The sequence below is a fragment of the Crinia signifera genome, chromosome 4 (genome assembly GCF_055691185.1).
Source record: "Crinia signifera chromosome 4, ASM5569118v1, whole genome shotgun sequence".
In the NCBI taxonomy this organism is placed as follows: Eukaryota; Metazoa; Chordata; class Amphibia; order Anura; family Myobatrachidae; genus Crinia; species Crinia signifera.
The window spans coordinates 281,580,158-281,607,416 of record NC_139220.1 but is presented as its reverse complement, the minus strand read 5'-3'; the positions used below and the strand labels follow the sequence as shown (position 1 = coordinate 281,607,416).

The window sequence follows — 27,259 nt, the reverse complement described above, 5'->3', positions numbered from 1 at the left end:
GAGACGTGACGTCATTAAGCCCCGCCCCCAATAGTAAATAGCCTAATTCACGGATCTCGTAGAGGGAGCAGGGCTAAAATGACGCAATTGTGACATTTTAGCTCCGCCCCCTCTCCTGAGACCCACGGATTACAGCATTTAAATGTCGCGATCGGGGGTCCCTCTGAATCCGGGAGGGTTGCCTACCTTTCCGGGGGGCCGGGAGGGGGATCCGATTTTTGGGAGACTCCCAGCCATTCCAGGAGGGTAGGCAACCCTGCCCTGTGTATATGTCACCATGGGACAAATGTAATAGGGTGTGAGAATCAGAAAGTGAGAAATTATGTTTCACATTTTTTTTCAAAGCAGCAATCATTTACATGGCAAAATCAACCCGGTTTTGCAGTGTAAATGGTTGCCCCTTTAAAAAATGGAAAAACTCTCCCAAAATCTTTCAGAATTACTCCAAAATATTGTGGAAAGTCTGCTATGGAAAATATTGTGGAAAGTCTGCAGGCGCCGGGGTTGTGCGTGGCTATTGTAACATCGCCACCTCTGTGCTGTGGCCGGGACCCCGATTTACTTGTCTGCGATGCGGTCCCGGCTCCCCTCCTGGGCTTTGCTGCTATGAAAACGGACCATCATAAAATGTCCCCCCCCCCCCCCCCCCATACAGCAGACTGTTCTCTGAAACGGTCTGCTATATGGGGGCGGACATTTTGTGGTGTTCCATTTTCATAGCAGCAGAACCCAGGAGGGGAGAGCCGAGACTGCAGCGCAGACAAGCAATCTGCAGGATGCAGAGGGAACGCGTTTCCGGACACGGCACCGTGCATGCCTCCAGCTGCTGGGGTAAGAAACGCACATCACTGCTCTCACCTGCTGCCGCCTCCAGGGTAGTATGAGGTGACTGCTGGCCGGGACTTCCCCCACTATACCATCCCCCCAGCGGCGTAACAGTCATATCTGCGCCCCAGAGGGGGCGCTGCCAAAATTTTCGGCAAGGGGGCACAGATATAATTACGCCACTGGCTATTACAGCTGCAAAAGGGGGACCAACACCATATTAAAGTATATGTATTTGATAGCAATGTCCTTACAGTCCCTGCTGGTGTATATAGTGTATATCTGCCTAAGGCGATAAAAGTAGGATTACAACAGATGAACTATAGGAAGGGTGGTGTGGCACTTCTGCTTCGTGACCTAGACCTAATGGTCTTACTTTGTGACCTGCTTGAACTGAAGAGTCAACACATTGTGGGCATGCAGAAGGAGAGCAGTCTAGCTTTGATTGTGCACTGGACAAGTGCCATGTACACCAACAGCCGTGGCTCTGCACAGTGTTGGGTTGGTATCTGGACTCATGACATGATCAAAAGGTCGACATTGTCAAAAGGTCTACATGAAATTGGTCGACATGCATTTTTTACACAATTTTGAGCATGTGCCGACAGGCGGTATTTCATACCCTACCATCCACTATGGCTGGAGGGAGAATATTATAGTGTGCGGAGCGCATCAAGGAACCGTGGGACACTTAGACGGTGTCCATGTCAACCTTTGTCAACATAGACACAACGCTGTCACAGTGTTTTGCAAGGAATGAGGAGTGCCAATGCTGTCACTGTCTCAGGGAAGGGGAGCACAGGTTGGTTTTGCCTAGTAGAGAGATGACACTTTAAAAAATATATCATTTTCGCACGAAGGGCAAGATGTATCAAGCTTCAAAAGTGATAAATAGGAGAGTGATAAACAACCAGCCAATCAGCTCCTGTAATTTTTCAAACACAGCCTGTGACATGGCAGTTAGGAGCTGGAGTGGATAGTTGTTTATCACTCTCCCTTTTATCACTTTTTGAAGCTTGGTAGTCCCGCACCTCTGGCTGCTCACACCCTGGACCCAAGTCCATCGGCTGTGCGGGATGCCGGCTGAACTCGGATGTTTTTTTTAAAGGGGCAATCACCTACAAGGCATGGTTTTGCCTTATAAGCAATTGAATCTTTAAACAAAAGTCCAAGTTCAGCCGGCATCTCGCACGTCCGCCGAACACGGGCAACATCACATCCCACTCCCTATTATACTTACCCCTAGTTGTTTTAATCAAAATTGGTTCTCTGTATGTATTTGTGGGACTTAAGGGGTGTACACACGGGGCAAATTTGTGCTATTTTCTAAGCAATCTGACTAGATTGCTTAGAAAGTAAGCACAGATCTATCCGTGTGTATGCTTAGAGAGATTAAATATCTCTTGCTAACTAAATCAGTGCATGCAGTCCCAATCTAGTTAGATTGCTTAGCAAATGACTGCAAATCTCTCTGTGTGTACAGAATGAGAGATACTGATCGCAATCTCTCATTCTGAACAACTACCCGGCCTTTTTTTGCTTAAGCAAAATTGCTTAGCAAAATTGTTTAGCACAAATCTCTGCGTGTGTATGTGCTCTACATGGGAGATCTTGACACCAGCAAAATTGCTTAGCACAGATCTCTACGTGTGTATGCCCCTTTAGATTGCAATTCCATTAAGTTTTTTACAATGACAATAAATATTGATTATATATGATTACCAGAAGAAAATCATTGCTAGATCTTGCAGTTGTACATTCCAATTAGTTTATTTCATAATGTTAAGTTATGTATAGGGTACACGTGTTACACAGCAATTTAAGCTAGTTATACTATTTGTATAAATGTGCCATGGGTAACCAGCACATATTCCATGGTGTATGGGTTATGGGGTCTTCACAGATTCTCTAAAGGGGTCCTATAATTAAAGCCTGAGGTTACCTTTCCCAACACCAAGACAGATCCTTATTCATTATGATTAATTGTTGAAAACATTCTCCCTGCAGATTACACAGACAATGGCCCTTATTCTGGTTCACTCGCAAAGACAAATTCCTTCTCAAATGGACAAAACCATGTGCACTGCAGGTGGGGCAGATGTAACATGTGCAGAGAGAATTAGATTTGATGGGGTTTTACTTCACAGTGAGATCTATATTGCAGTGTAAAAATAAAGCATTTAAATAATAAAGTATTTTCGTGCACACAAACAAACATGGTTTTGTCCATTTGAGAAGGAATTGGCCTTTGCGAGTGAACCAGAATAAGGACTATTTCACAGCTGATAAAACCTGCATTTTCCTAAGCGTGATACAGGAAAATATAAGGAAGAGTGTCTTACAACTAATTCTATAATCACCATGGAAACTAGACCATTATATCTACTGTGAGTTGTCTAGCTTTAGTTTCATATTTTACCTTATGTGGTAAAAAAAACATTGGTGGGTGGGGAGGATGGGGAAATCCTATATACAGTAATAAGCGATCTACAGATACTAGAAATCTCATTGTATCCAGCTTCAAGCTGGGTACACATTTGATGATCTATAAAGATAATATGCACGATAACATTAAGGATATTTTCATGCATATAGGGCCTTATTCTAGTTCACTCTTTCTGACAAAATCCTTCTTAGATGGACAAAACCATGTGCACTGCAAGTGGGGCAGATGTAACATGTGCAGAGAGAGTTAGATTTGGGTGGGGTTTTACTTCAAAGTGAGATCTATATTGCAGTGTAAAATAAAGCAGCCAGTATTTACCCTGCACAGAAACAAAATAACTCACCCAAATCTAAATCTCTCTGCACATTTTACATCTGCCCCCCTGCAGTGCACATGGTTTTGTCCATCTAAGAAGGATTTGTCAGAAAGAGTGAACTAGAATAAGGTCCATAGTCTAGTGTGTACGCACTATATTGTTTACAATGCGTTCTCCCGTGGGTTCTTAATGACCCCATCTGTAAGTGCAGTTAACCCGTGACTTTGGAGGTTATGCAGACCTGATTGCATGGCAGAGGATTCACAGGCCAGGTGATAATCGATAGACTGCGCATGCAATTGGCTTGTAATACTCATGCACAAGACCATCCTGCAATAAATTCCTGCTTCTTGTTTATTACTGGCCATATGCATGTTGACAGAAAGCCGACATTTGGTGGTGAACGGGCGTTTACTGGGAGTGTCAGAGAAAATGCAGACATGCCAAGGTGTTTTCAGGGAGTTGTGTGTTGCCTGCTCCAGCCCTGCACCGCCTGTTTCTATCGCAGCTGCTGAGTAGGTCCTGGGCTGTGCACAGACTGCGTACACTGGAAAAATCATTCTATGGTGAGTGATTGAGAATGGATTATCAGCTAATCGCTGTCACGATCCAAGGCCTGAGAAACAGTTACCACCCAGGTGATTCTCCAGGCTTGCTCAGAGACTTTCTCCTGCGGTCATGCTGCGGCGTCCGGTGCTGAATAAAGGGTGACTGACGGCTCCCGCAGTGTCATCCCGGCGGGTGCCACTGATGCGGCCTGCGGACTCTCTGACAAAACTGTCCAGTATATGTTTGCTCAGACAAGTTCCAACCTTCAGGCCTATTCCACATGCATTACAAACTTTCCTCCAATTCCCAGCCTGGACGCAGCCATGTTGGTTTGAGCCACATGATGCTTCTCAGCCAATCCTGAACTAGTCATAAATTTATATAAAGATGTGCGGTTCGCATTTGGCTCGGATTTGCTCAGATTTCAAAGCGATATTTTATTGGCTATCCACAACATGTGACAGCCGGTAGCGAATAAGATTCAGATTTAAAATCCAAGTATCCAAACCGCACATCTCTAAATTTATATTGTTTCAACTTAAAATAATTAGGTATTTTTAGGATATAATGGTCAAAATAGGTGCTTTAAAAAGGTACTAACATCCAGATTAGGTCCTGTAGAAAATTAAGTAGGTTATTTCTTGGTACATAAAACAGCATATTCAATTTTTAGCTGTAACGGGAAAGGATAAGAATAGGTCAGAACCTAAGAATCCTGGGCTATATGTATAGTTATTAACAAAAAACAAAAAGTTTAGCTCTATAGTAATTCTACAATCCCTCTTCTGAAGTGACTGCACACAGAAACACAGTTAAAGTGAGAGATTTAATGATACAAAATGATTACAGCTACATTTTAGGCATTTCCCTGGAAACTGGGTATAGTTCTGTAAAGGTTTACTTCAATACTTCAATATACGCCTCATCACATTTCCTTGTGAGCACCTGAGGAGTACACAAAATGGAGACATAGCCAATCTTGAACTACAGTAATACTTACATGAAAGCATCCTAAGAGCTCAATGTACTGTATGTCACAAAAGCACTACGTGATTTACAGGATGTCAGCCATCTTAGTGTAGCCCACAGAAATGTCTGTCTCCATTATGTGTAGGCAACCGATGCACATTAGCATATCCAAACTCAGTTAAGTTTGCACTCTTTATTTAAAATAAAAAAACGCTGCTAGTTCTGAACCTCAGCTCTCGCTTTCTCCTCCCCCCAACTGTGGGTGATGGAGGAAGGTAAATGCTGCACTCTAGGGCTCCACTTACCAGAGGCCAGAACATTATGGCGGCCATTTTGAATTGACTTGTAAACATGAGTACATTTTCCTGTGGAAATGTAACACCTATGTATTGATAAATATAACACTGGATCATGAACCTAAATTTAGTGTCGGTTCCAGCTTTTGTTACACCAGAGTCTAAATAAAATACAGTGAAAGGGTTACGGTTTCTTGTAACTTTATTTCTAACTGCTGTATAGTATGAAAGTAAAAATACTACAGAATAACTCTGTAGAACCTGGCGTCTTTATGACAGGGCTGCACCCACACTCTTTAGCAGTCATTAGGAAAGAAGGCAATGTTTGGAGGAGGACTGCACCTTGTTTTAGTGACCCACTGCTGCACTACATCAAACTCTTTCTATAGTGACCTGCGTATTAAGACACAGATACAAATATGTATTGAGATCTCCACATCTCACCACTGGATGATTATTACAATATTACCAGTTACTAGTTTAAGAAATAAGGGGCCTGTAGTAAGGCTGGAAGTGGGTGTATAATGCTAAAGCGCAAGCACAGAAAAAAAGCATATATTTGCCTATCTGCGCTGCGTATCATCAGTGCACTCTTGCAGCTACTCTAAACTAAATGCCTCCAAATAGGCCCTGCATAGCCAGCGTTAGTGTGAACCAGCCGTCACTGAACGCTGGAACGCCCCCTTGCAACCCAGATCCGCCTCTGTGGTTGTAAGTGTAGGTGCTATGGCAATGCGTACCGCTCTGCACCACCGATACTTGTCCATGCCCATTGCTGTACAGGTGCAATGAAAATTCATGCAAGATATTCTCTGCTTATGTTCAACTCTGCGTCAGCCCTCTGTTAAGACACCTTCTCCTCTGGCTGCTGCGTCAGTCACAACTTCTAGTATATATAGTTCTCAAAACTTTTGTTTTATTTTTATATACAGTGCCTTGAAAACTTAATTGTTTCTTAGAACAGAAGTTTTCAATAGTAAACTATTCAATAATCTAAAAATGGCATTATTATAACTATCCATCCCGGTTCTCCTGTACTAAGCCGTGGCAGTCCCGTGAAACAGCGATCACAGCCAGTAGTTCTGGGATAAGTCTATGAGACAGAGCTAAAATTTTGGCCTTTTCCACTAGCAAAAGTGTTCAGACTGGGTCAGGTTAGTGGGGGAGCAGCAAGTCTGACATCTGGGACAGTGTTCTGCTGGGACGCCGCCTGCTCGAGTACCAGTTGCCGCTACGTATAAGCATCCCAATAAAACACTGCTTCATGCGGGGGACGTTGTTATCTGGCTGGTGAGAAATATTGTCTTATGCCAAACATACCCAGCAGGATTTTCAGCAAATCAAAAATGTTTTAGGGATGAATATGTTTTTAAAGCACTGTATATAAACTGGAATCTGGACAGCTGACGCAGCGCACTAACACTCCACAACGAAATGGGCGGTCTCCCGTCTGCGCGCGATATGGCAGGTGCAGCATTTCCATCTGAACAAAGGCTATTGGCTAGTGTTCATAAACAAAGCGGCTTGCATTGGAACACCAGCGACACTCCCATAATACGGTCTGCGACTTGGCCATTGTTGCGCACAAGACTAGCGACCGGCCAGGAACACCTCCACTTCTAACCCCCTTTGGGTTTACAGAACATTTTGCACATGCGCAGTTGCAAATAAAAGTGAACATTGGCATTGGGTTGGGATTTTGTGCATGATGCTTCGCCCATGTTATTCCCCTTGTCTATATCAGTGTGAATGCAATCATCTTCAGGCCTGTGTGACAATGTCTGAGTAGGTCTGGTGCTCTGCCAAGCTTCTCAGCTGGTACTCAGTCTCCCTTACTTCCTCCATTCACACCTTTGTAGTACTTATATGGGAGCTAGCCTGGGAGAGCACTGTCATAATGAGAGATCCTCACAAGGGGGATGTCCTAGCATTAAAAGGCTCAGGATATTATAATAATACAAATTCACATTATACATCAAGACAACGAGATACATAAAGCATACTAAAAAGATGAATTTCACTATTCTCGCATCCTGGAGAGAGGCACGTGAGAGACAAGGAAACAACAGGCTGTGAGACGACATCGGGGTAACGCTCTGTCCAAGAGCCCACAATGCAAGGAGAAGCCAGTAGGTAATGTGCAGCCTGCGGCCTGGAGTCCTGTCCAGGATCCTTTGTCAGAGAAGTGCGGAGCGGGAAAACAAACTGAAACCCATGTCAGGTAAGGTGCAGTTTGTAAACTTAGATAGAAAATGTCCTGGTTGACTTCAAATGATAGAAGCTGTGCTCTATGTTATCATAATTCAGGTATCCGGCCAGTGGGGACTTTGTAGAATACCGGTGGTGTGGAAGGTCCACAAATGTGGTAGGTAGACCCACACCAGCAATCAGATTGTAGGTTTTTTTTGGGTTCTACCAAAAAACATCAGGAAAGCCAACAGTTGGATTTTTGTTTTCATTTAGAGCCCCCCCCCCCCCCCCCAAATGTAGTCCCTAATTCTTATCTCCATAAAGTACTGGTGCAGAACACTATATATACATAGAGGGCAGTGTCTGAGTACTACACGAGCTATGTACTAACCCCTAGGGACAGACGTTGTCATCAGACATGAGATGTTCAGTCTGTACATTTTATACTACTTTTTACCCATGTTAGATTTAAGTGTATACAGAGCATCTTATATACGTGTGTATCAGTGGGCTACTTATTTTCGTTCAACTTTCCAAAAACATTTTTCTTAAAACTATTTTTTATTTTTTTAGCATCGATACTCAAATTCCCACTTTATGAAATATTCTGTTGTGGAAGTCCTGAGATGGAAGAAGAAGAGATAATTCCCCAATCCCCCGGCATTTATGGAATATAATCCTTGTATCCAAGTACAAGTCAGAGTTGTTCTTGTGATAGACCGCATGTAGGAGCCACAGGCTGATCAGGCCTGAACGACCGGGCAATGTTTCAGTTGATGAAGGTATCTTTGGGCTTTCTCTGCAGAAGTTGAAAGGGCCATCAAGTTGACGGTCACGGATCTGGAGCTGCTGCTGTTTGCACAGGTCGCCTGCCCTGGTGTTCTTCTTTGCCAACAAGGTATATCCAAGGTGAGAGCACTGGTGGCCCCAGAGTGAGAACATTGCTGGACACCGCCAGGCAATGGCCTCAGGCAGACACTCCCAGGACAAGCTGTGCTTCTGGTTCTGAAGAGAAGTGTTGTACTTGGCTTGGTGAGTAAGGTTCCTCACATTGGGGATTAGTGCTTTAAACCCATGAGATGGCTAGAAAGGGCTTCCAGGTTTGAAAGATGGGTGAAGGGAAGAGGGTGCTTTGAATCATGCTTAACATGGTGCAAAGTTCAAATGCACAAATGTGACAGGAACACACCTTCACTGGGTCACGGGTTAAATTCCAGATCATGCTCCATCAATAGGAACTGGCTGATGGGAGGGTCAGTCTTTTCCCAATGTAAATGCTGAAATTACACAGACATACCAGGCGTTACATTAGCAAGGAATAAACTTTTTTGGCACAGAACCTAAGAAACAAAGGGGGTAATTCAGTTTGGTGGGACTGATGCAATGTGGTGCCCTAGCGACATTGAATATAGGCAAGGTGTGAGGAGAACCTTATTGTACCTTTATGGAGAATAAGTTTCAAATGGAGATTTAAAGGAGTTGTGTGAGCCAACACACGTTTCTACACCAAAAGTATGTCTATTGTGATAAGTGACACTGTAGCAGCAATGTCATGTTTTATGAAAGAGGACCCACTGCCAAACCAAAATGACACCTCCTCAGCATCTACAGGCCAAGTATCAACCACCTCAGCACATGTAAGCAAACCATTCACCACCACAATGCCTGCAGGTCAACCACCAACCACATCAGTGCCTGCAGGTCAACGATCCACCACATCAGTGCCTGCAGGCCAACCACCCACCACCTCAGTGCCTGCAGGCCAACCATCCACCACATCAGTGCCTGCAGGCCAACCATCCACCACATCAGTGCCTGCAGGCCAACCATCCACCACATCAGTGCCTGCAGGTCAATCATCTACAACCTAAACCATGGGTCCTCAAACTGCGGCCCTCCAGATGTGGTGAAACTACAAATCCCAGCATGCCTTGCCACAGTTTTCCTATAAGGGAGTGTTAAAACTGTGGCAATTGTAGTTTCACAACATCTGGAGGGCCGCAGTTTGAGGACCCATGATCCTAAACCATTCACCCCTACAATTCCTGCAGGTCAACTATTCATCACCTCAGCACCTGAGGGCCAACCATCCACCTCCTCAATACCTGCAGGCTAGCTTTCCACCACCTCAGCAATAGCTACCATAGCCTACAATAGCAGCGCATGCTGGCTAACCTCCCACCACTCCAGCACCTGCAGGCCAAACATCCCCTGCTTCAATGCCTGTAGGACAACTTCCCGATAAGTCAGTGCCTGCAGCCACCTCAGCACTTGCAATAATAATCTGAAACATCTGCAGATGACTGCTCTGAAAAGGCTCTGTTGAATTGTTTAGGTTATATTATTGCCTACAGTTTTTAGGTGACAACAGACTATACTACTGTACATATAAGTATACTAGTAATAACATACGGTGGCACATGTTTACCACAATAGTAAGATGACTGTTCCTCTACCTTAGCGCAATACTGCATTTATGGAATAAGCATTGGACTATACATGTTTTATACAATTCATTAAAGAAAAGGTGGAACAGTATACAGTAAAATTCTTTACTATGGAAGGAAATGTATTGTATACTGTAGTCCATAAAAATACAACCACATTTACACCCATTTTCTGCTTGATAAAACGCTATGTACAGGTTGTATTAGTTTTTATAGAATACCATAAAGGTCTGTAAGGCCTTATGGAGGAAGAATCAGTACATGAAAAAACAGAAATCACTACCATGTAACTACCACTAGAGGGCCTGAGAGAGTTTATTATGAGTTGATAAATTCAGTGCACGACATAAATACTGTATACTATACCAAAAGGCTAACACTATATGGGGGGGATTCTAATGTTCTGCACGCCGGCTGCATTAGATGGAGCCCAATGGAGCAATTCAAGTGTTACTCCATTCCGGAACGCACAGCCACTGGCACTATTACTGTTGTGTTGTTTCATCATTATGACGGGCCGGTAACTAGTCAGTTCAATAATGAACTCTTCGGGTGATACCACTACATAGCAAAGGGAGTGTGGAATGCCTGACTATCATTAAGTTTGGCACCTGATCTACCAAATGACGGGAGGCACAGGTTTCAAGTCCGCCGCATTAGAGTCCACACTAGCGTGTGACGTACACAGGTAAATCCATGTCTCCAATGGGGCCCTTAGCTTTGGTTGTATGGCGGTCACACTTACCCCAGGCCCAGAGCCAGAACATGAGAGATGAATAGAGAAGGGATGAAGACCTTCAGGAATTCTGCAGAGAAAATGCCTCCTTTCTTCATGGCTCCTGTCTTCCTCATGCTCAATGACACAGATCGCTTAGGGTGGCGGAAATGAAACTCCCTGGGGATAAAGAGATAGGGGGTCACTACAACAGGTCTGCCAGTAACAATGAGTGAGGAGTTCTATGCAACAGTCCGTTCTAAGCAACAATTATGCTGGTCAGGAGCCCCGTGCTCTCAGACCGAAGTGTGGCAATACTGTAGACGTGTGGCAGAGTCAGCTATGGCGTTTACACAAGGGCTGAGACTCGGCTATAGAGAGATTACACAGATATGTAATATATATTAGTCACGAAGTCCTCAGCCAATGAGAACAACTTACTTAGGGGGGATATTTTCAGGTCTACTTGACCAGTCAGATACCCAGTCTGCACTTTTCTTCAATGCCTCCTCTTCCTTCTCTACAACGCCATCATCCTCTTCTGACTGAGAGAAACATACAGCACAGGTTAGATTTAGTTGAAAAGTGAACAGCATTTATTATAGGTGTATAAAGGTGCATTCAATGTACAGTATATTTACGTGTACAGTAAATCCAGTGTAGTGGAACGTCACACTCAGACCATAATCAGTGTTTACTTTCATTTGAAGAAGCTATTCAATATAACCCCTACATAAAGGCTGACATAGTCTCCACACAGACTGTATATGCCTGGACATATGTGACGTCCTCTACATGGAGCAGCGTGTGCGGTTACTACTAGAATGTAGTAACACACCCTGACATCAGGGAATGGGTGCTACACACTGTAACCTGGTATTTAATACACTGCTAGGAGCCTTATAGAGTCCACCGAGCAGGTTCTTCTGGTCCACAGGCACACGTCACTACCAGGACTGAGTTACTCAGAAGATATTTGCAGGCGCCCAGCCAATTATCCCTTTTTACTACTCTTACGGTGACTGGTTTCAGTCTTTGGGACTTGGCTATAAAGAGCTTAAGCTCAGGACACCATCTTTCTAGACTTTATAATAACCCATTTCCACAGCGTGTGCACAATCTGAGCCAGCAATGAAAGGATATAACCAGACTGATAAGTTTGGAACAATATTATATGCAAAACAAAGCCTTAATACCAGCCCATAGCAATAAAAGGGACATTCTATGTAGACCTTACGTGTAATAGTGGCTGCAACTTCTCTGTGCAGTGTCAGCCTATGTAACTAGTGTATAATAATGTCAGCGACATACCGGAGCAGTAACCTATGTGGAATAATGACAGTAATATCCTACACTCAGTAGCCATTTTGTTAGGGACACATTTCTAGACACTCCTTAGAGATCCTGGTGTATGGTCACATGACTGCATCCACCAGTTGCTGCACAATCATGCTACAAATCCACCACATCCCAAAGGTTCCCATACATGACTGGGATCCGGTGACTGCGGAGGCAGTTGGAGTACTTTGCCCTCACTGTCATGTTTTGGGAACCGGCTGACTAGGACTTGTGCTTTGTGCCATAGGGCCTAATTCACAATGGAATCGGAGAAGTTGCAGTGGACTGCGAGGAGAAAGACATCGCCCGATTAGAGAGGAAACGCCCTGTGAAAAATGGATCGCTAATTGAAATCCATTCACAATTCCCAAGACAGACTTGCAGTCTAACATGTATGTCTGAGGCTTACTCTAATCTACCACATAGGCAGGGTGGAAATGATCAAGGTGGACATAAAGGGCATACACATGGCCAGCAACAATGCAGAGTTGGATAAATGGGAGCAAGAAAACATTCCTCACACTATTACACTACTAGCCCTAACCACTGACACAAGGCAGGGTGGATCCCAGCATGCCTCAGCAGTAATCGAGATTCGTCAAACCAGGCAATGGGCCAGACGTACTAAGCCTTGAAAACTGATAAAATGGAGAGTGATAAACCACCAACCAATCAGCTCCTACCTGTCATATTTGAAACAGCCTGTGACATGGAAGTTAGGAGCTGATTGGCTGGTGGTTTATCACTTTTTAAGCTCAGTTCATATTCAACAATATTTGTTGAATACTCAGCCTATGCCCACTGCTGCTCTGTTTCTTGTTTAAGAGCAGAGTCCGCTGAGGTCTTCTGCTGCTGCAGAACCTCCATTTCAAGGTTCTCCAGGGTGGATGTACTATGTGGCGATAGGTGAGGAAATGGTAACTACACGCAGTGAGTGCAGCAGTTACAGATTCTCCTCATGTATAAATGTGGGGACAAAAGAGCATGCCGGTGTGCCAGACAGCACATGAATGGTCAGTGGCACTGACCGATCCAACACCTGCAGCTATTGATTTCAACAGCTGCAGATGTTGTTACCGTATTTACAGCCACTGGCCCTGGGTGTTGCGTTCGCTAGGCTCCAGGCTGCACAGAGCTCAGGCATGCTCAGTGGGGCCAGCTGGCTAGTGAGACACAGTGAATCAGGGCTAGGCTGATGCGCAGCAGCACTGGCAATGACCGCTAGAGTGGGGGGAGTTTCCCTCCCCCCTTCTGTCACATGACATGGTAATGCATCTGGTCATAATTGCTTCGCCCTTGCAATGACCGTGCATTCCTACGTTGATGTGTACTAAGGCGATTCTCCTGTTGATGCACGGGACAGTATACGGCCATTAGTTCGACACTATTAAGGTTGACATGCATTGAGTCGGCCACTGAAGGTCGACACCTGAAATAGGTTGACATGGGTATGTTTGATAGGGTCTGAAAGCGAGCCATACAAGCGGACACTTAGGCTGGTTTCACACACTCCGGCTCCTGCCGGACGGTGAAATCCCGCACGGCCAGGGAGCCGTGCCGCACTCAGCAGTTGTGAATGGACACTATTGTGTCCATTCACACGAGACGGCCACGACCCGGCCGCACGGTTGCAGCCGGATCCCACCACTGGAAGGGACGGCTGCCGGGCTGTGGCCATCCCTTCCATGATAAACTAGTGTGTGCGGCACGGCTCCCTGGCCGTGCGGGATTTCACCGTCCGGCAGGAGCCGGAGTGTGTGAAACCAGCCTTAGACGGGGTCCATGTTGACATTCGGGACAACAACAAAAAAATGTGGCCATGTGGGTACTACTGGAAGATTCATGTAGAACTGGTACCTGGAAGCTGTCTTTACTCGTGTGCATCTCCACATCAAAGGTGATCTGTCCTTCCTCAGGTACAGGGCTGCACGGGAGAGCAAGAAAAGGCAGATTAACTGGTGTACATGGCAAAGGACACAGTACGCTGTAAGAGCCTTAGCATAAGGTGGAAGGTGGTATATGGACAGAATATATACACGTCAACAGTATTTATGTAATGTTATCCATCTGTCGTAGTGTATGACTAGTACAAATCACCAACCTCCAGCTATTGTGTAGACACGTTCCCCCTATTCTCCTACTTAAAGGTAGAAGTCCCATAAGTGTACAAAAGGTTGCTTTAAGCCTTACGGCCAAAGGGGAACGGGTGCCGAATGAGGTGTTGTGTCAAGCTGCTCCTGCTTGGGGGTGTCACCAGAAGTCCCAAAACTTCACTACAGAAACTGGCCAATATCCTAGTCCTGGATAGTCAACCTGCAGCCCTCCAGCCTTGTCCCAATAGTAAAAATGTGGCAGTGCATGCTGGGATGTGTAGTTTGACAGTTACTGAATGCCTCATAATAAATTCCCCTGCTGTACACATGGGATGCAGTTACAATCCCGGCGGTCGGGATCCCGGCGTTCGGAATCCCGACCGCCGAAATGCCGACACATTCTCCCTCCGTGGGTGTCCACGACACCCCTGGAGGGAGAATAAATTAGTGTGCCGTGTGTAGCGAGGCACCAGGCCCGCTGCGTGCGAGCGCAGCGAGCCCGCAAGGGGGGGCGATCCACATCCCCCCCTTGTCGGCATTTCGGCTGTCGGGATTCTGAACGCCGGGATTCTGAACGCCGGGATTCAATACTGAATCCGTACACATACGCTGACCTTCCACATGTACGTGTATACATACATACAAACAACATGGCATCAGAAGGGTTAGAAGAGAGAGAGAAAAGTTACTATGTAGATCACCAAACACACATAAATATGATACAAATACCCCAATGTTCTAGAGCAACAGACAATATATTGTCACCCACCCAGAACGGTCACTAGATGTATGCAGAGGTTACATCCTGGCAAATTTTCCAGTTTACAGACACCCGAAATGCCAAACTAACGGTGACACCACACAAAATCCTGATGTACCACAAGCACCTTTGTCATAAATAAGCATTCCAGGCTGGCAATGGCCGTTAAGCTTGCCAGGGCACTCAGCAGTGGGCACAAAAAGTAGGACACAGTGGTATGCTTGGCACAAGACAATGAAGGGCAGAATATTTAAGTAAAGGGGTTTAACATTCTAAAGATAATAAGCAGTTGAAAGCTAAAGCGAGGGTGTAGGGGAAGCCCGTAATGTGAATGCCACACAGAGACCATTATTGTATGCCCACAATCCACTAAACTTCCCAGGACAATGGTCAAACACCACTGTGCCTAAACAGATGCCCCCAACAGCACTGACCTGTTGCACTGTGAGCTGCTACGGGAACTGCTCAGTTCAGACTCATGCTGTGCGTCCAATAGGATCTTCTCCATGTCTCCATTGTGGATAGAGGAGGACGACGGAACATGTTCCAGGCCTCCATTCCTGTTGCTGTCTACGTTATTCCCGTTGCTGTTCATTTGCAGTTCCACCCAGGAACCTGTTAGAGGACACGGGTTGTACTTGTTAGCCAGAATGATACTGAAGTCTGTCTGCACAATCTAATCACACGCAGCAGCTAGGCGAGAACCAGCCGGGGCTGAAGATAAACACACAACTGGCAGCACATGGATTAGGTGACACAAGAGAGCTTTTTGTAAGAGTGCCCAGGAACAAACTCACTGTTTCTTCTGCTGAACAGCTCGCTCCTGTGACACGTTTAGTACATGCCCACACCACTGCTCCACGTGTATGAGTGGCACGCTATGGAATGAGCATCAGCGAGGAAACGGGCAATTAATTACATCATATATGGACCAACCTTTCTTCAACTTTCCAGCAGATGACTCTACAACATAAATGACATGTGTGACTCAACCCTCCTCCCACAGGCCAAGCTGGAAGTTCTGTAACATACTGTACGTACTGGAAGGAGACGTATCGCTGGAACAATGAAGCAGCCTCTTACAGATTCATGTACTTAGTCAGTGGAAGAGTAAACCTGTCTCTTATTTTACAAATACATCTTTATTTAACTAATTTAATTCCACATCCTATTCTTTAAGAAGCTGTGTCCTTTTCTTGTCAGTTCTGCGCAGGTGTTAGTACATAACCCCTTCCAGTGCTGGGAAGTGCCACCTGCCACCGCAACCGCATTGTACAGCTGTATACAGGACTGTGGTCCGTGACGGACATGCTGATGCCAGGGAAATATTACCACAACCAACGCCCCACTTACTATCAGGCCGCATCCCCTGTCCTCATTTCCAAGTTTTACATTTTTCTCCTAACATGCTACTTGCTCAAGACTCATTTAAGGGTCACTGAAAAGTAAACCACTGCACGGATATTGCTGGGGCTGTCCTTATTGGGCTGGGAGCTTGGGAGATAAGGATCACTGACAGTAGCGGTGAACGAGTGCCACGTGCACCTGCCTTAACGTGCATAGCATTCAACAGGGGCTTATAGGGGAGGAAAACAGGACAGGGAACTGTCCAGTGCATTGTAGGTGCTGAGCATCCAACCCCACTCCTCTAGCAGGCACTAACTTCCCGACGACAAAGACATTGGGAAGTATGAGTACAGTAGGAGTTGATGTATCAAGCAGTGCAAAGAACACAGTTGAGACAATGCCCATGGTAACCAATCAGCTTATAGGGATCATTTAATACAATGTGTACTAATAAATGCAACCGCAAAGTAGTTATTATTATTATTATTATGTATTTATAAGGCGCCACAAGTGTTTCGCAGCGCTGTACAAAGGAACAGAACAGGGAGAAAAACCTTAGTATTACATTGAATAAATACAAAAATAGAGTACAAATAAAGAGCGCCACAGTTCAATACACATTACAGATTACGGGTCTTATTCTAGTTCACTCTTAGAGGCAAATTCCTTCTTAGCTGGACAAAACCATGTGCACTGCAGGGGGGCAGATGTAACATGTGCAGAGAGAATTAGCTTTGGGTGAGTTATTTTGTTTCTGTGCAGGGAAATACTGACTGCTTTATTTTTACACTGCAATTTAGATCTCACTTTGAAGAAAAACCCCACCCAAATCTAATTCTCTCTGCACAAGTTACACAGTGCACATGGTTTTGTCCAGCTAAGAAGGAATTTGCCTCTAAGAGTGAACTAGAATAAGGCCCTACATGAGGTGCAAGCAAGTGGGCTTGATAGCAGGATGTAAGCAGGCAGGGGGTCGGAGAACCAGCCTCAGGACTAGTGGTTGCTATGGGCAACTTCTCCACTCTTCACTTCTTGATATATCAACCCCATAATGAGAGACAAAGTGCCGCCGATGTTGCAGATAAAGCACAATTCCAGGGGACGCAATCCTGGTCACACTTGATAGGAAACCCTATTTGCTTACTATAGGTTTAGCAGAGATTTGCACCTTTGAGCAATGCAACATGTGTTACATAAACTCTCTCAGCCTTGGGAACACATGGCAGGTATGCCAGGCATGCAACCCTGCTAACTAGCTTTACGTGATGACATGGCGCTTAATATGACCTCAGTACATGAATGAGTACATTCTATTTTCTGAGGTTAGCTGGGATGTCAGTACTAAAGGTTGGGTGTACCTTATCCCAGGCATGTCCAAACTGTGGCCCTCCAGCTGTCTTGAAACTACAAGCCCCATCATTCCTTGCTACAGTTTTGCTATTAAGGAATGCTAAAACTATGGCAAGGCATGCTGGGATGCGTAGTTTCACAACAGCTGGAGGGCCATAGTGCGGACATGCCTGCCTTACCCCGATTACCCACATCCAAATTATTCCAAAAAACTTACGTTCTCAGAATATTTTGCGTTTTTGTTGTTGTTGTCCCCCCCCCCCCCCCCCCACCTCTTTTTTCATACTTGCCTCACCAGGGACGTCACCGCCGCATCCGTGCAATGCATCGTTGTTACCGGGGATGCCACTGAAGAGGATTCTGATGGCCGCCATGGACGTCGGGGGACCATCGGGGCATTGCCGGGGGACCGGGTAAGTACGAAAAAATATATTCCGGAATCCGCAAAAATCCTAATCCAAAATGCTTATGTTCCCAAGCATTTTGGATAAGGGATACTCAACCTGTACTATAATGTTGTCATTACTACTATAATGTTCCTCCTATGATCTGTAGCGACCATTGGATGAAAGAGGCAGTTCTAATATTACAGGGCAGCTCGGATGGTGTATTGGTTAGCATTACTGGCACCGTGCCTGCAACACTGGGGGGTCGGTGTTGCATTTATCATAAACTACTTATTAGTATAGTTTCAGTTTAGCCAACAGATTATCACAGTGGCTCATTTGTGTGTGCCATACTTGTATAGGGATTGATTTATTAATGAGTTTTTATTATACACAAAGCGTTTATAAACAAAAATTTCAACATAATATATAAGAGTTTAATCTTTGATTAGGGCCCTTTGAGGTGTTAAGATAGCATTTACGGCTGGCAGTGTATATTGTGTAGTTATCACATTGCTGTACACAGCCCTTGGTATTCTAACAACGACATGAAGACCTATATTCCTAGCTGTTTACTGGGGGCCAGTAGGAAGACACGGAGGAGTTTGTACACATACCTGTGAGATAAGCAGTGAGATACAGTATGATACTGTTACATAAAGGGGACCATTTACTATAGAATATTTGCGGCTAATTCCGGTTAGTACCTCCCGAATGTATCTAGGGGGGAATGCAACAGATATCTACAATTCTCTGCTGCTATCCTTCCTGCCCAGCTCGTAGCCGCTTCCCTCATACATTTTTATGGGGGATGCGATGCGGCCCGATGTACCAATTTCAGGCAGCATCGCTTTGGGTCCAATGGGCTACTTACCGCGCTGCTGGCAGGGCTGTGCGATCAGCGCTAAACATGCACAGACCCCATGCCTGCAGGGACATGCATCCTGCCAACAGGAGTGCATATTGCAATGCGATCCTGGGCGGTCGATACCAACCAGATCACATTGTATATGCGATCCTATGGCAAATGGGCACCAGAGTGAGTACACTGAGAATAGATCCAAATACCAGTTAGAGCCAGAATATAGGGTCAAACAGGACAAAGGGTTATAGGTTAACATCCAGTTTAGAGTATATATTGGAAGCTTGACACCAAGACAAGGACCACAGAACTGCAGCTAGTACGGTGCCTGCTGTATAAACATTGAGCATTTGATGAAGAAAGATGGGTCTCCTCCGACTTGAAACAAGATGATGATGTTGGTTGTGATCACATACATAAAAGGGGGGTATTAGTTTTGTGATTGTTTGTATAATACACTGTTTGTCATTTATAAATCAGTCACTTAGTCTTTATTTCCTTCAATCCAAAGAATGCCCACAATGCACTAGCTAATCAGCTCCCAACTGTCATGTGTTTAAAAACGACAAGTGGAAGCTGATTGGCAGGAGCACTAATCATAGTGTTCATTCTAGCACCCGCCACCTTTGAAAACCCATGCAGTTCCTCTTCCCTGCCTGGGGTGTCGCTGTCTGCTGTGATGTTTCTAGCACAGGTCTGGTTTGCATATCAGTGCTGATATACAGACCACACTGTTCTAGAAGCACTCCAGCAGACAGCGACACCCCAGGCAGGGAAGAGGAACTGCATTGGTTTTAAAAGATGGCGGGTGCTAGAATGAACACTAAATCATATGCATTATAAAACTCATTGCTTAATCAGCGTCTTACTGTGTACATACTGTACAGTGATCAGTGTAAAATCTACTTTCTCTGTATTACAAATTACACTGGTGACTGAAATATTTTCACCATATACCTTCTTACCTCCACAGCCACAACAATCGCATCTTGGACAAACACCCCTGATTAAAAACAATGTAATCATGTTGGAGCCCCCGTAGTAAAACGGGAGACAACTACTGCTTTAATAATAAAGAAGAGTTTAACAAGGCAGAAGTATCCACGAGTGGGAGCTACAGTCTTTGAAGGCACTAGAAAAATTCTGTTGGAGTCATTGGAAAACGAAAGCGGTCCAGCCACTTCATTGTCTGAAACAAGATGGCTGCCGGTATCTATGATTGGCCAAGAGAGAATCTTTCAGATCCAATGATTAGAAACGAGCCAAAGAAGGCAGCACAGAACTGGCTATATACAACATGTATCCAAATGAAGACCACCTCACTTGTTTCATTGTTCTCTCCCAGGACAGGATCTGTTAGAACAGTGACAACAATGGCTGCCAGGAGACCCAGATCCTTCCAGTTTAATTTTCTCATTAACACTTCTTATCTATGTAGGGTGACATACTAATCCTTCCTATGGAGCACATTCATCCCAGTAAGAATGAATAATGTTTACTATATACTTTGGTATCACGAGTGGGGAAGGTAGGCCAAGTAATGAGTGCCTGATAGGAGTCTGACCTGCTGGGACATGTTACTGCTGCAGCTTCCTTACGTCCAATGCAGGTAGGTGCATCACCTATAGATGTCTAGTGTCCCTTTGTGTGTCTCCCAAACACTGCCATCTGTTGACAGCGAGTGAAACTACATCGCTATTTTTCTCACACATGCACAAACACTGAGGTAATCACAAGGTAGTAGACTAGTTTTCAAAGCTTTTGCTTCAAGCGGGCTTACTAGTCATTTATATATGTCTAGTGCAAATTAGGCAATGCAAGCAAGGTACTGATCATAGAAGATTGCATCGATTAAACCTACACTGAACTAAATTAGCACTGTCCAAGAATGCCTGTGAGATACCCAAATTTGTTGTGGTCGCCCCCAGGCTCCGACCCTAATCCCAGAGTGAGAATGGGAAGGGACCTGGGTGCCAAATTTTACGGCAAATTGCATCATTGTAGCCCCGAGCTGTGCAAAGGCGCAAATCATAGATGAGCCACACAGGTAGGGCTATGGCGAGACTCAAACTGATCCTTGTGTTACACAGAGGCACATTGGCTGTATATTGGCATGATGAATGGATCCATCTAGAACAGTGTGCTCTGTGATATGACTATTGTATGGCTCCATCTAGAACAGTGTGCTCTGTGATATGACTATTGTATGGCTCCATCTAGAACAGTATGCTCTGTGATATCACTACTGTATGGATCAATGTAGAACAGTGTGCTCTGTGATATCACTATTGTACGGCTCCATCTAGAACAGTATGATCTGTGATATCACTATTGTATGGCTCCATCTAGAACAGTATGATCTGTGATATGACTATTGTATGGATCCATGTAGAACAGTGTGCTCTGTGATATCACTATTGTATGGATACATTTATGACAGTATGCTCTATGATATCACTATTGTATGGATACATCTATGACAGTATGCTCTGTGATATCACTATTGTATGGATCCCTCTAGAACAGTATGCTCTGTGATATCACTATTGTATGGCTCCATCTAGAACAATATGCTCTGTCATATGACTATTGTATGGATCCATCTAGAACAATATGCTCTGTGATATCACTATTGTATGGCTCCATCTAGAACACTATATGTGATATCACTATTGTATGGATCCATGTAGGACAGTATGATCTGTGATATCACTATTGTATGGATCCATCTAGAACAGTGTGCTCTGTGATATCACTATTGTATAGCTCCATCTAGAACAGTGTGCTCTGTGATATCACTACTGTATGGATCCATGTAGAACAGTGTGCTCTGTGATATCACTATTGTATGGCTCCATCTAGAACAGTATGCTCTGTGATATCACTATTGTATAGCTCCATCTAGAACAGTGTGCTCTGTGATATCACTACTGTATGGATCCATGTAGAACAGTGTGCTCTGTGATATCACTATTGTATGGCTCCATCTAGAACAGTATGCTCTGTGATATCACTATTGTATGGATCCATGTAGGACAGTATGATCAGTGATATCACTATTGTATGGCTCCATCTAGAACAATATGCTCTTTGATATCAATATTGTATGGCTCCATCTAGAACAGTATGATCTGTGATATCACTATTGTATGGATCCATCTAGAACAGTATGATCAGTGATATTACTATTGTATGGATCCATTTAGAACAGTATGCTCTGTGATATCACTATTATATGGATCCATGTAGGACAGTATGATCAGTGATATCACTATTGTATGGCTCCATCTATAACAATATGCTCTGTGATATGACTATTGTATGGATCCATGCAGAACAGTGTGCTCTGTGATATCACTATTGTATGGCTCCATCTAGAACAGTATGATCTGTGATATCACTATTGTATGGCTCCATCTAGAACAGTATGATCTGTGATATCACTATTGTATGGATACATTTATGACAGTATGCTCTATGATATCACTATTGTATGGCTCCATCTAGAACAGTGTGCTCTGTGATATCACTATTGTATGGCTCCATCTAGAACAGTGTGCTCTGTGATATCACTATTGTAATCTGAGCACACGTCAGTCACATGGCTGAGTGTTATTCTGTATATTCATGAGAGCATCATGTGACTAACTGCACATCTCTCCCAGTACATAACACATGCATCAGTTTAATTCTAAGACACTCAGGTGATCTAGGCCTATTAAATAAAATTTACATGGCATATTTGACATTTTTTATGTCAAAAATCTGTTTAACGCCCATCATCATGCTCAATTACTGCAGACTGGTCCAGCCTGGGGTCTCGCCTCTGCGACGGCTACCCAGAAGCCACTTGCACATAATCTGCCCTCCTTTTCCCTGCAAATCTCTGTCCTGAAATACTCCCAGACAGCACAGCTCTGAATGAATAAGCGGAGAAGGAGGGGGAGCGAGCTGCCTGCAGAAACCTCAGGGTGTGCGCAGAACAACACACAGCTTCTACATCGTGCAGACCGGCACGCACACTGGTATCTCAGGGACAGTAATAATCCTCTCTGCATGTTCCCTGAGTCAGACGGTACAGTGTTTGTGCACAGTAAATGGCCCTCGCTGCTCGCTACAGAGGATCGGCGTGAACTTTTACTAAGGATGCAGGTTTAGTGATGGACCAGAGACACAATGGAATGTGTAGACATAGGCAGCATTATTAGCCTGTGGGATCAACAACAAAGACAACAGCAGCAGCAGCAGAGGACATTGGAACACAAAAGTGTCATCCCTAACTACACTACACAGCTATGCTTAGCGTAATATCCAGGAGCGTAGCTAATAATGGGCCATGCACTAAGCTTAAAAAGTGATAAACAGCCAGCCAATCAGCTACTACCTGCTATGTCACAGGCTGTGTTTGAAAAATGTCAGGCAGGAGCTGATTGGTTGGCTGTTTATCACTCTCTCTATTTTATCACTTTTGAAGCTTAGTGCATCTGGCCCAATGTCTGATGGGGCCTCTATGCACCCTCACAAAGCCTTACCCCCAATGCCATGTCATCACCATCCCCATTCATTATACAATAGGGCAGTGTAACACTATACAATGGCAGTAATCTGGAAAATTACTAAGAACTGTACATTCGGTCATTTTAACCCTATTATTTTACAACGCATACAACTTCCTGGATACATTCAGGTACATACAACTGCCTGAATACAAAACCGGGACATGGGGATGCGACCATGCCACCAGTGAGTGTGTCAATGGGACGCTTTCAAATCAGAACACTTGGGAGATATGTCTAGAGATGTCCCCAAAGAAACAATGCCTCCATATGCAACCATCTAGGAACCCTGGTGCCGAGCCGTGACATTTTCTGCTGCACATCCAATACAGACATACCTGAGGATGGTGTAATGGTTAGCATTACTGCCTCACAGCACTGGGGCCATGTTATAAATTCCCACCATAGCTCTAACTGAGTTTGTATATTCTCCCCATGCTTGCATGGGTTTCCTCCCACAATCCCAATATATACTGGTAGGTTATAGTGTTCATTCTAGCACCCGCCATATTTGAAAACCCATGCAGTTCCTCTTACCTGCCTGGGGTGTCGCTGTCTGCTGTAGTGCTTTTAGCACAGTATGGTCTGTATATCAGCACTGATATGCAAACCACACATGTGCTAGAAACACCACAGCAGACAGCGACACCCCAGGCAGGGAAGAGGAACTGCATGGGTTTTCAAATATGACGGGTGCTAGAATGAACACTAGGTTAATTGGCTCCCAACGAAGTTCGCCCTAGAATATCTGTGTGTGCGTGTACGTGTGGTTGGGAATATAGATTGTAAACTCCACTGGGGCAGGGACTGATGCGAATGTTCAAATATTCTCTGTGAAGCGCTGCAGGATATGTGTGCACTAAATAAATAACTGGTTATAAATATCACTTCACTTGTACACATAGCAATTTATAGGCACAGTGACCTAAGCATAAAAGATCTAAATATTTTTAGCTTTTATCTGGTCTGTAGTTTATGATATCGAGATATCAGTGTTTATCTGTTTATATGTAAACAGGCCGAAGGGAAATATCTGCCAAGATCAGCTAATACATTGATAATCTGATACTGTTAGTAAAAGACATTAACCTCGACCTGTTGAGTAGTTTTTGGCAACATACAGTTACGAAGTCAAACAGCTTTCTAGAGCAATACGGATGTTATGCCAGTATTTGCAGATGAGCGTGTGACATTGGGTCTAATTTATGGTTGCACGCAAACATGATAGGCTACAGAACTGCTGTGCAGCTGCCATCCAGAAACCAACAGACATGCCCACCAGAGTCATCGCAAACGCATTCGCAATTGCGTACACATTCGCAGCCTATACACCAAAACGAGGAGCAAAGAGTTGCTCTACGGCTATGTAGACTGGACGTGGTTTGCATTCGCAATTGCGTACACATCCGCAGCCTATACACAAAAACGAGGAGCAAAGAGTTGCTCTACGGCTATGTAGACTGGACGTGGTTTGCATTCGCAATTGCGTACACATCCGCAGCCTATACACAAAAACGAGGAGCAAACAGTTGCTCTACGGCTATGTAGACTGGACGTGGTTGCATGTTTTCACACGTATTCCTGCCAATCTCGTCTCCTCGAAATCCGAAAATGCATTCCATGGGAAATCGCTCCATTGCATAAACATCGGCCATAGCATACAAGCATGTATTAGGCCCATTAACCTATTTTTATGACGTGATAAAAGCAGCCAGACTTCCTACCAACATGAAGATATCAGTGCGTAGCGTCTCTCTCTCAATAATGCTCGGACCATGATGTTACTTTCACAGACATGGGAAAAAGGGGTGTTTAGTAGTAACTACAAGTCTGTAAATATACAACATGTAGCAGTGTGTAGTTTCACACCTCACAAGTGTATGAATTTAGGGTGTGCAGTCCCAACACCTTCATTTGAGGACACTTCACTCTACACTTTGTATTATGCGGATAGTAAATGGACAAACCCACTATTAACAGTGGCATTAATAGGGAATACTCTGTATCTCATACCTCAAAGTGACAATCCTATATAACAAAAAGCTCACCCATTACCACTGAAACCCCAGTCCCCTATATGGCTGCATAGGATTCTATTCATGGCAGAAGTGATCAACTTCTGGTTAACTGCTATTGGAAAACTACAAATACCAGGCAGTGAGCCCAACATGCTGCCCACCTCCGGGCAGGTATCAGGTTGCTGGCACATTGTACACACACAATAGCTACAGGGCCCTGTATACATACACTCTATGGCTATGTATTGGTAGTACTAGGAATCAGCGGCAGCACATCCGGGTATATTATGCTACATGTCTGATGGGGGCCCTGCAGCAGCTTATAGCTATAGCATACAACAACAATTACAACAACAATACTGTGCGAAGGCTCCTCCTAACACTGACTCTTAGAACCCTCCCCCAAACTGTGATTGGTCAACACTGGAGATTCTTTACCCAAAGCCCGCCCACAGTCCATGTCTCCTCCCGTGATTGGTTGCCACTCACGCCCGTCCCGGCTGCCCCGCCCCCGTCCCTCCTGTACACAGAGGGCCGAGCGGACGCCGATTCCCCGTTTCCGCTTCAAATACCGGACCGCGGTGCATAGAAGACGGTGTGCGGCGGCCACACCCAACTCACCGTGCAAGGCTGGCTCCTCGCCGTTGTTGTTCTCAGACATGACGACGCCTGCTGCTTCGGTGTGTTAGGGAGACTGAGCCGCACTGCGTAGCCCCACCCCGCCCGACGTCATTCCGCAGCATCACCTGAGGTCTGGGGGCGGGGTCAGGGCAACACGTGACCGCGGCCAAAACAAACCATTAACCCCTTGGAAACTCCTTTCCCTAGTAATGACTAATTAGGCAACTAGAAGCTTCCAAGTAGCTTAATTAGTGCAATAAGTAAATATCATTTGGTGGGGAAATAACAGCATCATATTACCCCAAAGCAACTTAGTTGCTTTATACACCCCAAATTTGAGTTATTTTTTATTTTTTTTTGCATTTTTGGGGGGATGAAGTCTGCTTTCCTTATACCCTCTAACAGCTTCTGAAGTATTCTGCAATCACCATGGTCACTTATTTGAGGTACAAGAAGGTCTCCCCACTTTTTCACATTTCTATCACATGGCATCTGGTAGATAATTTGAAAACGCCCACTGCAAGTACCGCCAATAGGAATTTAATTGGATTGGAGAGGTCTTGGGATTGTGCAACCGTGAGAAATCTGTGCCTTTTGCAAAACAAACTTGCACCTTACTGGATTGACCCCTATATTGCACTGTGTCTGGCACACAGGTTTTTACACCAGTTGTGTGTCATATTCACACTGCGATTGCGATAAAAGTTCATTGCACAAATGCAAGCTACTTGAGAGACTTGCCTACACTCGCCTCACACACTTTCTTAACTCCTACAACCTGCTGGACCCACTTCAGTCAGGCTTTTGCTCTCAACACTCCACTGAGACAGCACTGAATAAAGTAGTCAATGATCTGGCCACTGCTAAATCTAAAGGCCATTTCTCACTTCTTATTCTTCTAGATCTCTCAGCTGCCTTTGACACTGTCAACCACTCTCTTCTCATACAAACACTACAATCCCTAGGTCTTCAGAACACAGCCCTTTATTGGTTCTCTTCCTACCATCTAACTGATCTTTCAGTGTTTGCTTCTCTGTTTCTACCTCCTCCTCACTACCTCTGTCCGTTGGAGTACCACAAGGTTCAGTCTTTCTCAATCTATACCTCCTCATTGGCAAACTAATCAACTCTTTTGGATTTCATACTCAAATCTATCTATCCTCCCCGGAATTGTC

General features: G+C 44.6%; 1 protein-coding gene across 1 annotated transcript; it reads right to left on the bottom strand.

Annotated features, from left to right (window-relative positions):
* Positions 1-4,948: 4,948 nt before the first annotated feature.
* Positions 4,949-26,220, bottom strand: BNIP3L (BCL2 interacting protein 3 like). Its single transcript, XM_083184786.1, has 6 exons — positions 26,085-26,220; positions 15,379-15,559; positions 13,949-14,015; positions 11,195-11,298; positions 10,784-10,933; positions 4,949-8,868 (listed from the first exon to the last, which is right to left on the bottom strand). The coding sequence occupies exons 1-6, from the start codon at positions 26,122-26,124 to the stop codon at positions 8,820-8,822; spliced, it is 591 nt and encodes a 196-aa protein (XP_083040912.1). The 5' UTR covers positions 26,125-26,220; the 3' UTR covers positions 4,949-8,819.
* Positions 26,221-27,259: the final 1,039 nt, after the last annotated feature.

Coding starts and splice junctions, on each gene's coding strand:
- BNIP3L (XM_083184786.1), bottom strand. CDS start 26,124: ATGTCTGAGAACAACAACGGCGAGGAGCCAGCCTTGCACG. Junction 14,016..15,378: donor AGCAGCTCACAGTGCAACAG/GTCAGTGCTGTT, acceptor TCTCCCGTGCAG/CCCTGTACCTGAGGAAGGAC. Junction 11,299..13,948: donor CGAGTAAAGACAGCTTCCAG/GTACCAGTTCTA, acceptor TGTTTCTCTCAG/TCAGAAGAGGATGATGGCGT.